This window comes from Arachis duranensis, chromosome 9, assembly GCF_000817695.3.
Source record: "Arachis duranensis cultivar V14167 chromosome 9, aradu.V14167.gnm2.J7QH, whole genome shotgun sequence".
In the NCBI taxonomy this organism is placed as follows: Eukaryota; Viridiplantae; Streptophyta; class Magnoliopsida; order Fabales; family Fabaceae; genus Arachis; species Arachis duranensis.
In genome coordinates this window covers 90,838,185-90,852,564 of record NC_029780.3, presented here as the reverse complement: position 1 = coordinate 90,852,564, position 14,380 = coordinate 90,838,185, and the positions used below count along the sequence as shown (strand labels likewise).

General features: G+C 35.1%; 2 protein-coding genes across 2 annotated transcripts; both read right to left on the bottom strand.

Annotated features, from left to right (window-relative positions):
- Positions 1-279: 279 nt before the first annotated feature.
- LOC107466177 (cryptochrome-1) lies at positions 280-6,235 on the bottom strand. Its single transcript, XM_052254326.1, has 5 exons — positions 4,965-6,235; positions 3,868-4,007; positions 3,649-3,694; positions 2,798-3,504; positions 280-1,828 (listed from the first exon to the last, which is right to left on the bottom strand). Exons 1-5 carry the CDS (start codon positions 5,275-5,277, stop codon positions 1,142-1,144), a joined length of 1,893 nt encoding a protein of 630 aa, XP_052110286.1. The 5' UTR covers positions 5,278-6,235; the 3' UTR covers positions 280-1,141.
- A 3,649-nt stretch (positions 6,236-9,884) lies between these two features.
- LOC107466185 (actin-depolymerizing factor) lies at positions 9,885-12,988 on the bottom strand. The gene is made up of 3 exons (XM_016085174.3): positions 12,835-12,988; positions 11,602-11,867; positions 9,885-10,360 (listed from the first exon to the last, which is right to left on the bottom strand). The coding sequence occupies exons 1-3, from the start codon at positions 12,853-12,855 to the stop codon at positions 10,210-10,212; spliced, it is 438 nt and encodes a 145-aa protein (XP_015940660.1). The 5' UTR covers positions 12,856-12,988; the 3' UTR covers positions 9,885-10,209.
- Positions 12,989-14,380: the final 1,392 nt, after the last annotated feature.

Sequence of the window (14,380 nt, the reverse complement as noted above, 5' to 3'; positions counted from 1 at the left end):
AATACACTAAAAACTAAAAAAATTTCACAAACACAAATACGCCTCTTGTTTTTCTGTAATTGCGGTGTATAACGGTCAAAATTAGTTGTTTACATAAAGTTCAACCTAACTTCCCCTACAATGAGGCCTAGCATAGTACTATCAATAGCATGTCCTTCCTTAAACACTAGTCGAATTCGATCAAAAACCGGTGAACCGATCTACCATTTTGGCATCCCAAAATTTTCCTTTTGGCAACGAAAACTATTAGTACCTCAGCACTAGATCAGAAATCCTTCATCGAAAAAGTAACAGAAGAATTTATTATAGCGTTGATAGTTCTAGGCAGGCCATTCTAGAATAATGTAATGTATAAAACATTTGAAGTTTGTTAGGTTTGTATACAAGATTGTCAGAATATGTATGTATATGGACATCACCATCACTACGACATTACTAATATACAAAAGTTGGCTATTTCAATACAAGTGGCTCTTCTCTTTGATTTCATAACCTTTTTGCACCACTGCTTGAGAATATAGCCACATAAAACATATGCATGTAGAGCTTAGTCTTAGTAAACTGCACCGGTTATATTTAGAATAGTAATTTTTTGTCTTGGGAGTAATGCATCTGCCACTGGACTTATATAAGAACAAGCATTAACCTCACACAGCTCCTGCATAGCAATTCTTATTGGTTAATTCTTAATTGTTAGAAGCACATAAAATTCAGCCAAACAAAAAAATGCTAATATAACTATTGGAATCAACTGTTTTTTCCAACGGAGAGAATCTGAACTCCTTCCAATGTGTTTGAGACTTAGAATGCACTATGAATCTGCAAAGTTCCAAAGGTTGCATCAACATTAAAAATGGGAGCCCGGTGCACAAGTATCCCGTGTTAATGCAGGGTCCAGAAAAGAGCTGCACCCAAGGGGTATAATGTATGCATTCTAACCTGATAATTACATCAGGATGACTAGTATTGTGGTTGACTCTCCCACCGTGTGGTCCTTTTTTTTTTTTCCGTCATCCCAAGGTTCAAACTGGAGACCACTATGAAGAAACAAGTTTTCTACTACTTGACCAATTTGTTGCTGGTCCATTGTTTTATAATATATTCCCAATAATATAAAGATAATTTCTTTAAATATGTGCTTTCATTTCCTTTCATCCTTGGAAAAATCAGTATACTCACCATCTTTGCTTGAACTCTGATCCATGTCAATCTGATCTTGCCATGGCCACTTTAAGTTAGAAGATGAAGAACACTGTTGTGGAACGGAAAACGAATACGTGCTGCTTGTACACTGCTTCTTGCATGAGGATTCAGCTGTTGAGCACATCTCTTGGTCAACGCCCGACACCCCGGTCTCTTTGTTATGGTTTTGTGAATGATCTTCATTCTGTCTTGCCTCCTCCATGTACTTTGGTCTTTTCCCAACAGGTGGTTCGATCTTGGGATCCTGAAATGCCGGAACCATCTGATCATTAGCTGAAACCGTGGCACATGGACTCTTACCCTTCAAGACAACATTTGGAATGTCCAAATTTTTGACATTGCTCGAGTTATCAACAACAACTTCATTCCTTGCTTCCGAGCCAACCGATTTTGCGGATGCCTCAGCTTCCCACATCTTGAATATCGCTTCAGTGAGTTTTTCTCTGGCCAAATCTACATCAATTATTGGCTTCGGATAGTTTTGACCCAGTTCAACTCCCGATGCTCTAAGCACAGTTAGTGGCGCATCCCAAGGGTGATGGATCCACTCAGTTGGCATTCTTGCCAACTCTGGTAGCCATTGCCGCACATATTCACCTTCCGGATCAAATTTAGCCCCTTGAATCTGTAAAAAAGTTAGATCAGATAAGAAAAAACTTAAGTGCTTATTGTTAGTGGATTTTTCTACTAATAAGTATAATTTACTTGATCATGTAATTTATCTGGATGGGGATTCAAATATAAACTAAATTTCTATATAAGGACTCAAATATGCATTATAGCAAGTTAGCAACAGTGTCTACAAGTACTATAGCTCCGGGTAGGGTAGGACTGCTCAGTGAATCAGAACTTCAAACTATATACTTAGATGGAAACTAAGATGTACATTGAGGGGTTGAAGAGAACACAATAGTGATCTCTGTTTCTTTCTGGTGGCAGAGTGGTTAATTTATATTTACAGAGTTTATGCTTTGGCACACAGTCTAAATTTCTTCACATTTATGCAAAGTTAATTGAATCTCAAAAAATGGATCATGAAGAAAGTAGGAAAACAAGAAATTTTGCCGGAGTAAAATTGAAGAGATTAATTTTGATGGACAGTGTAAAAGAAATTTACACTGACATCAAATCATGTGTTACCATGTAGACAACGATTAAATTCCACACTAACTACCTCAAAAGAAACCACTTCTGCATGTGGTTGTTCCAAATTGGATGTCAATATAAAAGCTTTTTACACTAACAGTGCAAATTAACACAAAATTGAATGTTATATATATATCATGTTGATTATCTATGTCTAAAAATGAGTCTAGAGATTTACACTGGCATCCAATCATGTGTTACCACGTAGACAAAAGTGATTAATTTCCACATTAACTACCTCAAAATAAACCATTTTTGTATGTGTTAGTGCCAAATTTGATGTCAATATAAAAACCTTTTACACTAACATAGCAAATTAAACACAAAATAGAATGTACATATATCATGCTGATTATCTAACCTTAAAATTGAGTCTGATCACATGTGATAGACAATAAGCAAATTTGCAAACAATTAAAACCTGTCGGTAAAGGAAAACATGACAAACCTCAGGATCATCCAACCGCTCAAGCTCATGACCATCCGGTAAGCTTCCTGATATATACTGCCAGCCCAAGATATCACATTCAAGGTCCGCATCCAGAAGTGTGTCCCAGAAGTATTTCATTCCCCATTTCCACGGTAGAAGCAACATTTTCACAGCAAAACTAGAAACTATTACTCTTATTCTATTGTGTATCCATCCTGTCGCCCAGAGTTCCCTCATTCCGGCATCAACTAATGGAAATCCAGTCCTCCCTTGTCTCCAAGTCTTAAAGTTAGCCGGATCAGCATTCCAAGGGAAAAACTTCAAGTGTCCTAGAAGTGCTCTCTCATGGGTGAATGGGAAATTGAAACAAAGATAGCGTGAGTACTCTCTAAGTCCAATTGCCCTGAGGAAAAGAGTTACACTCTCTTCGCCGGCGATGTTTCCTTCATTGGACCATAATATCTGTTTCCTGCGTGCTAACTGAAATACTTTTCTTACACTCAATTCTCCAAAGTGGAGATATGGGGACAAGAGCGAGGTGGAGTCTCCACCAAGCTTTAGCCTACTCTTGGAATAGTGAATTAGGTGCTGCTCCACAAACTCTGTCAAGGCCTTGTCGGCATTGCACCAACCCGGAGACCATGCTCGACCGAGTAGTGCATTGCTAGGCTTTTCTAATTCGTCTTCAAGACCTAGTTCTTCAATTGAACATTTCCCAAGCTTTCCTGTTATTCAAAAAGCAACAAGAAATTATAACTTATCTTTCTCACACTCCCTCAACAAAAATAACAATCAAACAACCAAAGGAACATACAACAACAACAACAACAAAGTCTCACGCTAGCTGGGGTCGACTATATGGATCAAACGGCGTAATACGGAAAGAAAATTTCCGGACAGCACATGATCAATTTTCTGTCCATTTCCATAGTGGCACTACAAAAAAGCTATAGATCTCTTCCTATCTCTAAAAGTGGGGTGCAACCTAATATTAATATTCTTAGCTTCTCACTTAGTCCCCATGGGTCATAAACTTAAAATGTATCTTTAACTCAAAGCTGATATTGATACTCATATTATCAAGAAACAATCAAACACAAGTACTGTCCACGATCATCATATACTTCCCATGGTTCGTACAACAGATCCCCGTTGTAGCTTTGCACCGATATGCCAGACTCCACTAGTTTTTCTTTGATGTTGTGATCGCGAACAAGTGAAACTGGATCTGAGAAGAGAATTGGGAAAATAAAGAGGTCAGATACTCATATAAGGATATTTTATAGTTCATTATCAGCCACTCCTGTTAATAACAACAACGTTTCAAGTCTCAACTAAATAAACGTGTTTTCTAAAAGCTATTTTGGGCAGGGATCAAATTCTGCTCCATTTAACACATCAGAGATAGAAACAGCTTCATATTTGAATCACAAATTACCAAAAGCAGTACAAAGCATGTTCATTTCAGCAAACAACATTAGAGCCACATAAAAATTCTATGTTCTCTGGTTAACTAGTTGATGATTGTTGGGACAAACAATAATATTACATGTTACTTGATCTGTTGTGAGAAAAAACTCTGGCAGCAAACAAAATGAATTTCCTCTATCGATAGATTCAGAAAGCATTAAGCAATGCTTCTTATTGTCCTTAAGTTAATGCCTTGAGCTCTACAGCATATTCTGATATGCACCATGCTTCTATTGATGTGATTTGTCAAATCATGCTTGTCTTATGGTGTAGTAACATAATTCTTCGCTTAATGCAAGGACCTATAAATTGATTTTGACAATTAACTATTTGAAGACAAACATTATTTTACTTACATAAACTCTTAAACTTTATTGCTGCTCTGCAATCTCCCTGTCAACAAAAATTAACTACATACATTTATAAGGCAAGGTTTTCCACATTACTGAATGTCCCTCACGAATCAAGAATCATGTTGGATCCAGACTAAATTTGATTAATACCACTCTGTCAATCAAGGACCGTTCCAATTAATCTCTGTCCTCAATGTCTCTAATTTTCTTAAATTAAAAAAATACTTTATAGCTTCTTTAATTTTCTAAGATCCAAAACATCATACACCAAACAGTACACAACAACTAAAAATTAGCTTATACTTTTATAAAGTATGAGGCTACTTCTATATTAAGCTACCTTATGTGCTGCAATTACTTACCATACAAATGGTTAAACACTACTTTTGTTGCTTGGACAGCATTCACACACTCCAAAAGTGCATCAAGAGTACTATGAGTCTTGATCAGCACAAGTTCAGCTCCAAGAGATTTCAGTGACTGATACAAGTGAGCGAGTGACTGCTTCAACCACCACCTCGAAACTCGGCCTGGATAGAATTGCCCTTCCTCTTTAGGACACCATACGTATACAGGAAGTACAGAACCATCCCTTGCAGCAGCAGCTAATGCAGGGTTGTCCTCTATTCTAAGGTCCCTTCTAAACCAAACAATGGTTTTGTTGTTGCTACCCATGTTGTGTTAGGCTTCAAATTTTTCATAGCACAAGCGGAAGCTTTAAGTTTTACTTCTCCTCATATAATACTAGCTCTTAATTCCCATGAGCAAGCACAATAATTTACCTCGTAAAGTTGACTATTTTCCTGTTCAAGTTCCCCCACCAAAAAACAGAAAGTATCTGAAGGAAGAAGATTGATGATAACCCCTGATATTGGCAACAAAGGTTGGATTGGATCTGAGATTTCTTTCAGAAGTAAAAGATAACACTAAGAGCCTCAAAATCAACCTAACATGGTGTATGCTACTCAAGATGTGTGAACAACTTGCATGCCACTTTACTTTCTGGAGGGTATCCAACCAAATCCAACTCAGAAACCCCTTCCCCACATGTCTCTCTCACTCACTAGCCCCAATTTAAAGGAAGTCTCCCCAAATTTTAATATAAAAAATTGGGGGAAATCTCCAATTGACTAAAGAGTAATAAAGGTTGGAAGAGCACAGATAACAATAAAGAACATTATCCACAATCAACTTGACCTGGAATTTGTCAGATTACACAACCAAACAAACAAATTCCTTGAAGACCAGAGAGGTAAATAACTAACTGGAAAGTTCTTCAACACCATCAGCCACACAGAACAATCTTCAAACACTTGAGCTGCACAATAAGAAAGATATCAAAATTGACAATTTCACATACCCTTTAGGCAGATATTAAGATATTCACAATAGCCCAACAAGAGATAAGACGTAGAAGCAACAAGGATCGAATCAAATCTAGCATATGCAGTGTACACAGGCAAAAGTTAATGAATCATGAAAATGTTGAGAGAGAGAAAGAATGAGATGTGTGAGGATATAATTGGTGCATATGATCACGTGGGGCAAGATCACATGTGAAGGTAGAGAAACAAAGAGGGTAAGAGACGTGCACTGATAATAGTGGGAGACAAACACATCACAAATTGGTGTATCTTTTCTTGAACAAAGACAAAAGGATAAGAACAATATTGGAAAGAACATGTCACTAGCAACTTCCACAATTTGTGTGAATATGGACGAATTTTTACCCCACTAAGTCAATTAAATTAGCAAAATATCTTGCAACATGATAAAATTAACAACAGTAAGTTGTGGATTCGTGTGTCAATAATGCATTGGTACTGTTTACTTTGAGAACTACATTGTTTAGTACTGTAGACTGTGTTTGGTGGAATGAAATAAAATTATTTCAGTTCGGATTCCTTACTTGTGGGGGCATGTATACTTGCATAAATTGATGATGTTTATTGGGAATAAATTTTACTTGGTTTCTATAAAAATTGTTACTTCTTTGCTTTTTCTTTTTTTTTTTTTTTTTTTTTTAAAAATCTTTATGTTAGACAAATGAAACTCTTGTTTTTAAGGAAAATTTTTATATATTAAGAAATAGATTGTGTGATTCAACTGCTTTAAGTGATAGCTTAGTGGTAATTGGTAAGCATGAAATGAGGAGAGCTTTCCTTTTTGGGGTTGAAATTATTGATTAAAGTAGCTGTTCCTGTGTTCATAAAACACTCAAAAGTATAGTTAGTTCGTCTTAGACCGTATTGAACTTGATTTTTTTTTTTTTGTGGGATGAAATATACTTCGAATTACTAAAAATACAGAATATAGATATCTGTAAAACATTTTCAAACGTTCAAATCAATACAAGTAAATTTTCTCATTACTCTTTTCAAATCTTAAAATTTGCCTCCTCTTGTCTATGCAGTTCTCTTTATAAATGAAATTCTATCTATGATCAGTTACTAGTGAACAATTAATTATGATAACAAAGATAAACATTATATTCGTAACCGAATTATAACATTACAATTTACCGAGTTATAAGCGACAGATCAATAATCAAATATATAATCGTTAATATGATTGTTGAAATGATTACTATAGAAGCCAAACAAAATTTAGTTTACAAGCCAAGTTCTGCCCCTAAATTTTTAAGTCACTAGACGTAAACTCTCGTCCGTCGACCAAGAGCCAACGATAGTCTGTGTGGGAGTTCCCTAAAGTTTTGATATGGAAAAACATGCCAAAAAAATAAATAAAAGTAATTTTTAATTGAATATGTGGTTAAACTTTCAATATTCTTGGGGGAGGTGGGGATTCTGCAAAAGGCAGTGTTAAAAATACTAGAAGGAAAACTTAATTTTATTTATTTATTTTAGGCATTAAAAACTTTGCATTTTCTAGTTTTTCTAAGTTAGATACACAACTTTTTCTTTTGAAAGTTCTCTTTGAACGTCAACTTAAAAGTCTTCCCAACGTGAATTCACTTTGTAGGAAAATAGTACTAATAAAATTTGCATTAAAAAAAATCTGACTAGTAGTTTCTGGAAAACAATTTTGTCGGTTGGTGGTCTTTTCTTTAACAAGTTTGTCATGCAGACAAGAAAACGAGAGCTAGGAATTATCACTAGACACTAAATACACACAAGGTAATCGAGCCCTAAGAGAAACAAAGCTACAACAAAATAATGCCGACACAAATAAACTAAAAAAATAGATGGGGCAGGCAATGCCAGGACAAAACTGAAATGATCAATTTCAAATGAAAACTATTTTCTTCGTGAATTTAAGTGTTAGTTTGAATTGGCTTATTTTAAACGAGAAAAGTATTTTTGATAAAAAATAAAATATTTTTATTAAATTTTAAATATATTTAGATACATCTTTTAAGAAAAAAAATTTATTAAAAAAATAAATTATTCTTTTCTAAAAACTAATAATACCTTAATTTTTTTTTAAAAAAATAAAAGACATTTTTAATATTCTAAAAAGTTTTTTAAATATGAAATAGCTTTTGTCTATTAAAAAAATCTTTTTAAAAAAGATGAAAAAAATAAGAATAAAGTATTGTTTTTGTCTCAAATATTTGGGGTAAATTATAAAGTTGTCCCTAACATTTAAATCGTCCTATTTAATTTCCCAATGTTTTAAAATTAACTCAATATTGTCCTGCCGTTAGGATCTAGACGGAAGGACAAAATTGAGATGATTTTGAAACGTTAGGAACTTAAATAGGACGAAAACGTTGGAAACAAAAACGATACATAGAAATAAATTTTAATTTTATCCTTCACTAATATTAATCTTTTACGGTACATAGTTATTCAATTATTTTTTAATCACATCTAAGTAAATTACACTTAATCACATTGCTTTGATTTTAAATGAATTTATTTTTTTTATAATTTTACTCTTAAAGATTTTTACTCCTCATGAAATATTTGTACAATGACTAAAATCACATTACTTTATTGTATATGTATCATTTTTCCCCACAAGTTTATATATTAGTCATTTTACAAATATTTTATGATGAGTAAAAATTTTTAAGAATAAAATTATAAAAAAATAAATTTATTTAGAATAAAAATAATGTGATTAAATATAATTTACTTATATGTGATTAACAAAATAAGTGAATAACTATGTACTGTAAAAATTGATATTATTAAAAAATAAAATTAAAATTTATTTCTATGTATCGTTTTTGTCTCCAATATTTTTGTCCTATTTAAGTCTCTAAAGTTTCAAAATCATCTCAATTTTGTCTTACCGTCAATTTCGTTAACAGATCACTAACGGCAGGACAATATTGAGTCAATTTTAAAACGTTAGCGACTTAATTTAAACGTTAGGAACAACTTTAAAATTTACCCAAACATTGGGAAAAAAAAACGATATTTACTCAAAAAATAAATACTTTTTTAAAAACCAATCCAAACTTACCCTAATTTTAATCAATATAAAAATAATTTTACTCGTACATTTAATTAGGTATTGTCACGTCAACAAAAATAACAATCTTTTACATTCATTGCATAAATAGTCATCTAAATAAAACAAATGTAGTTAACTAACTTTGTAAAATATTTTAAGATAGTACATTAAATATTAAATTCTTCTTTACTCACATCATAGAACAATGACTTTAGTTATTACTACCTTGGACCCATGCTTCCAATTGATGATAAATTGATAATATTATCTCAGTGATGCATGCCATGAAACTTAAGAGAGGAAGAGACAAATAAATTTAAGGTTCATATGGGTTCAAGGTGCAATAATGGATGCTGGTGGAGCCATAGGCAATTGGAAAATAATAATAGTTGACCATGCATCCATATTTAAAACCATGACGTATTTGATCTGGAAGATAAGGGGACTTGAAATAAAATACAGCTCAAAGAATATCATATTTAGGATTCGAAAATGATAATTTTATCGTTCATAGTTTAAAATATAAATAAATACAATTTCTAGTCCCAGGCCATTTGTCCGAAAGACAAAGCGGCACTCTACAATTCAAAAATCTCTAATGAGTCCCACACCATTTAAGTAATTGATCTACGAAACTCTTGTAAACGGTGACCTACTGATGTGTCTAGAACTGCTTAGACCAATAACAGAAATTGCTTAGATGAGTTACTTGAATAGCTAAAAACCGGTTAGGGATTTTCAAATTGGAAGGGCCGCTTTGTCCTTGGGAAAAATAGTCAAGGACCAAAAAACACATTTACTCTTTACAAAAAGATGAAATGTTCCAAGATGGAACTAGAAGCAAAGCAACACCATCATGATGAATAGAGTACAAGTCTTTGATAGAGAGTACAAGTCAAATTTTCAATATCCATAATGGTATGTATAACTCTGCACCTGAGAAGCATCATGGAAGTAGTAAGGAAGAGCTCTAGTTCCCCCCTGCAATGGGGGTTTCTAAGAAAGGAAACCCTAATCAGCCTTCACAGGTGTAGGTTATTATTTACTTGATAAGTAATTGTGTCAAAACAAACAAAGACCATAGTGACTTGAGGGAATTAGTCAATATCATTCCCTTAAGGCTTCAGATACCCTAAACTACATTACCTAGACACAAGACAAGCTCTAGGCTTGGGTAGATGCTCAGTTCGCGCGCTCTCTAAGGATTTCAAGATCCATCTCTGTTGGGTCCGTTGCTTGTATCTCGTAATGGACGCCCTTCAGCTCCCTCCTGAACCTGTCCTTCGATGTTGCATAAAGCATTTTAGCACGAATACGAGCTACCGAAGGGGACCTGTAAAATAAACAGCCGACAAAACTCAAAAAGCAAAGCAAAGGCAAAACAATTGTGCCAAATTATACAACAGTCACACTTCTTCCACTTTAATGCAAGTGCAGTAAATAAAAGGCAAATATTTTGGAGCAATAACAATGATAAGCAAGTACAAAATGGGAGAGAAAACTGGTGTTTCTTTAATACTGGGAATCTTGCGAACACAGCCAATTTACAAAATAATGAAAAAAAATACCCAATAAAATGTCACAAGAAAATTGACAAAATTGTTGAGATGATGGTTTAAATAGTTGACATGTAAACAGCCTACACAATACTCAACGTGAAGCGAAACTGCGAAAGATAAAAGAAAACTATCACACATGAATTTCATCAGAGACCAGAGTTCAGACATCTTGAGAAGAGTAAATATAGAATAAACAACCTACTAGTCAGAATAAGGGTCTCATGGCTGACAGGAACAAACCGGTGACTAAACCTACTCTTCACTTTTTTTAACATGTGCATATTCAAGACTGACATGCCAATCAGAGCAAGGTGGTCAATAAGTGAATATTAAGTCAACTTTATTGCAAGGATACATATGTTGAAGGCCAGAATGTTCATGGATAGTTCTAGAACTTGCAAATAAATCTAGACAGAAACCTAAACTCTTGCTAATTATATCCATACTACAAAGTGATTTTTCGGAAAATACTTCTATCATTAATATTGCGTCCCAGTTCAATAAGGTGTAGTCATTGACGTTCAAGTTTGCTTGAAGGTCTCTAAATGATTTCATTACTGCTTACCTCTTCTACCTCTAAAAACATACCTTGATATAGACCCTGGCAAAATTATTCTTCTATCCTATAAAATAAAACTTGCACATTTACAACAACAACAACAACAAAGCCTTGTCCCACTAGGTGGGGTCGGCTACATTTAAACAAAAAAAAAAAAAATATTATCTACCAAATACAGCTCACATCCCATACCAGAATACAAAGTCCTCCAACATTAAAAGATAAACCAGCAAAGTCCTCTAACCAATGCTTCAACGCACATTTTACCATTTTTTTTTCCACTTTACCCATTGAGAGTCTGAGGACATGTTCATGTTATCAAAGTGACTAGGATGTCCTCTCTGAGTTGTTTCAAACTTTATAACGAGACTTCCATAATTTTTAGACATGAGTGCAGCTACATCTATAGAACTAATATGCAGCTTCTGCAATTATGCCATGAGATAAGTAACTAACCATGCAATGAAAAAGATTTTGCTCTTTTGACAGTTCTCAGCTGTCACAAAATCGAAGTCGTACACAGCATATCGACAATCGTTCTCAGGCAAGGATGCGGTGAAATCGTCATAGCTCTCAGCAGGGCCTCCAGTCTTTTCAACCACAACCTCTTTCTTATTCTCGTCAATTTTAAAAATCACATAACGGTGCACTTTCTTCCTCTGCAGTTCCAGAAATGTGCTTACACTATGTTCAGCAACGCCCATGCCGGATGAGGCATTCCCCTACGTTGAAGCCATATTACAGTTACTTCTAATCCATTTTAAATTTAAAAGTATATAAAATCACAAAATAAAAGATAGTAAAAAAGAAATTTCATTCATCAAAATGAGCCCTCACAATTAGACTTCACCTATAGAACTTACTCCTTTACCTAATAGAATAAAGGCTGTATATTCTTACAAACTAATGTACAAAAGATGCTCTTAGATAAAATGCTACTTGGAAAGAGAGAAAACTGATTATTATCTGATTTTTCAATCTGCAGAAGTTTATCCAAACAAGATACAAAAACTTCCTAAATGCCCTTTTTCTTATCAATATATAAAACATTTTTCTCAGTAAGATAGCACAAGCACAAGATGCACACGCACTACATTTGAAAAACATCACATAAGAAATGGCAATCATGTGCCATTGATTAACTGATTCAGATAAACATCCCATACAATGGACTTAGCAGGAAGAAAGGCATCCCTAAAGTGGCAGCTTGATAAAAGGGGCAGCGTTTGTTATTTTTATAACCAAAATACAAGTAAAATTCTTTTCATATTCCAGGTCCAATGCAAAACACAAACTACTTAATGAGTTTATGCTCAGATCAAAATCGATTGAATTAGATTCTATGTCAGTGAGAGTAACAAAGTAAAAACACATTATTAAACAAGAAAAAAACCGTCACCACAGAAAATTAGGAACCAATCACTAAAGCAGAAAGAGTAGCAAAAAAAATTGAAGTAGCAAGAATCTCAAAATTCTCAATTAGCCATGAAACAACCAACATCTGATATAGATAATCTATAGGTTAAATTTCTTTTTTCTTTTTTTTTTTAAGATGGAAACGGGACAACATTGGATGAAATCGAGCTGATAGCAGCACAGTCAAATGAAGTGAAAAATAAATAAATAAATACATAAAAGGGTAAACAGAAATAAAGAAAAAATAAGAGACGCATAAAGGAGGAAGCTTACCCCTCCCATCCTGAAAGCCATGGTTGCGCAGTCAAGAACGAGAAAGGAAGAACAAAGTAAGGTGGGTTGAGAGAGAGAGAGAGAGAGAGAGAGCGAGAGCGAGCGAGCGAGCGAGCAACACAGGGAAAAAAGCAGCCACCGAACGGGGAAATTTTTATTTTTATTATTAAAAGGAAAAGAAAAATCTAAAAAGTAAAGTAATTGTAAAGCCAAAGGAAAGTAAGAAAACAAACAAGAATGCGATCAATGAAAGAAACCGCGTGCGGTGTCGTTTTATCGGTTAGTCTTTTGGCCACTCATGACTCATAACTCATGTTTTAATTAAAATAAAAATTCAGCTAAAATATGTTTTAAAAGGGATTTTTTATTTTAATAAATAAAATAAATGTAATATTTACCAAAATAAATAATTTTACGAGTATTTACCGATTTAAATTCTCTTGTCATATCTCGTTTACACTATAAATGAGATGATTTTTCACGTATCTCGTTTACAGTGTAAACGAGATATGGCACGTCAGCGTGACACGTTGTAAACGAGATGATAAAAGACAAATATTAAGCATCTATAAAAGGATGTGTAACTCTTGGTATTCTCCACACACATTTCATATCCTTTCTCTGTCTCGTTTTTCTCACAAAAACAAAGCTGAATGGCCAGTAACAATCCATTCATAGTTGTGCTTGTTTATCCCAATTCTTGCATGAGAAATGGCGACAACGGGGTGACATTTGAGTGTCAGGATCCGATATTGTTTCGCACTCAGCGTGTGGAGACGTTGTCGGATTTGAAGAGTTTGATATTGAGCAAGCTCGGTGGTACACAAGCGAGGGAGATAGGTAAGGTGCGATACAGGTTGCTGGCACCCATAGGAAATGGAGTCTTCCGGTTTCGACTATTCCGACTTTACGGAGACGAGCATGTGCGACTGATGTTCGACATTCATGGGTGGATCATGTGTGAACAGGTAATGGAGTTGTCTGCCGAGGTGGGTCACGGTGGTAGTGGAGTTTCCGAACACAAAACCTATGTGCAGGACGACCGGCTTCTCGCACCACCGCCCATTCATGTCGCGATTCTGGAGCATGAGGCAGACGAGGGTGAGGAGGAGTCGAATGAGGATTACGTGGCGGACAGTGAGTCTTCTTATGGTGGCGATGAGGATGAATTTGTGCCGGAGACACCTGCCGGGGTTGTGTCGCGCCATGTGCTGCCTCCACCTCAGCCGATTTTGGCGCTATTAGCTGTGCCAAGTCACTATCACAATCTAGTTCTAGACACCATGCATGAGAGGACCCTGGTTTCTGACACCTGTGAAGTGTATTATAACCTAGACGGCGGTGTAGAGTTTCGGGTCGAACACAGGTTCAAAAGCCGAGAGGCAGTGCTTTAAGGTGTGAAGAACTACAGTATTCGCAAGAGTGCTGAGTACCGGGTGATCGAGTCCGACCGGTTAAAGTACCATGTGCAATGCCGTCAAGCCGACAATGGGTGTCAATGAAGCCTCCGTGTGGCCCTTCGTCAGAATCTCGGATACTGATAAGT

Coding starts and splice junctions, on each gene's coding strand:
- LOC107466177 (XM_052254326.1), bottom strand. CDS start 5,277: ATGGGTAGCAACAACAAAACCATTGTTTGGTTTAGAAGGGACCTTAGA. Junction 4,008..4,964: donor AGTGTTTAACCATTTGTATG/GTAAGTAATTGC, acceptor TTCTCTTCTCAG/ATCCAGTTTCACTTGTTCGC. Junction 3,505..3,648: donor TTTTCTTTCCGTATTACGCC/GTTTGATCCATA, acceptor TTTGAATAACAG/GAAAGCTTGGGAAATGTTCA.
- LOC107466185 (XM_016085174.3), bottom strand. CDS start 12,855: ATGGCTTTCAGGATGGGAGGG. Junction 11,868..12,834: donor TGGCTTTCAGGATGGGAGGG/GTAAGCTTCCTC, acceptor GCTTCAACGTAG/GGGAATGCCTCATCCGGCAT. Junction 10,361..11,601: donor AAAATCTTTTTCATTGCATG/GTTAGTTACTTA, acceptor TTTATTTTACAG/GTCCCCTTCGGTAGCTCGTA.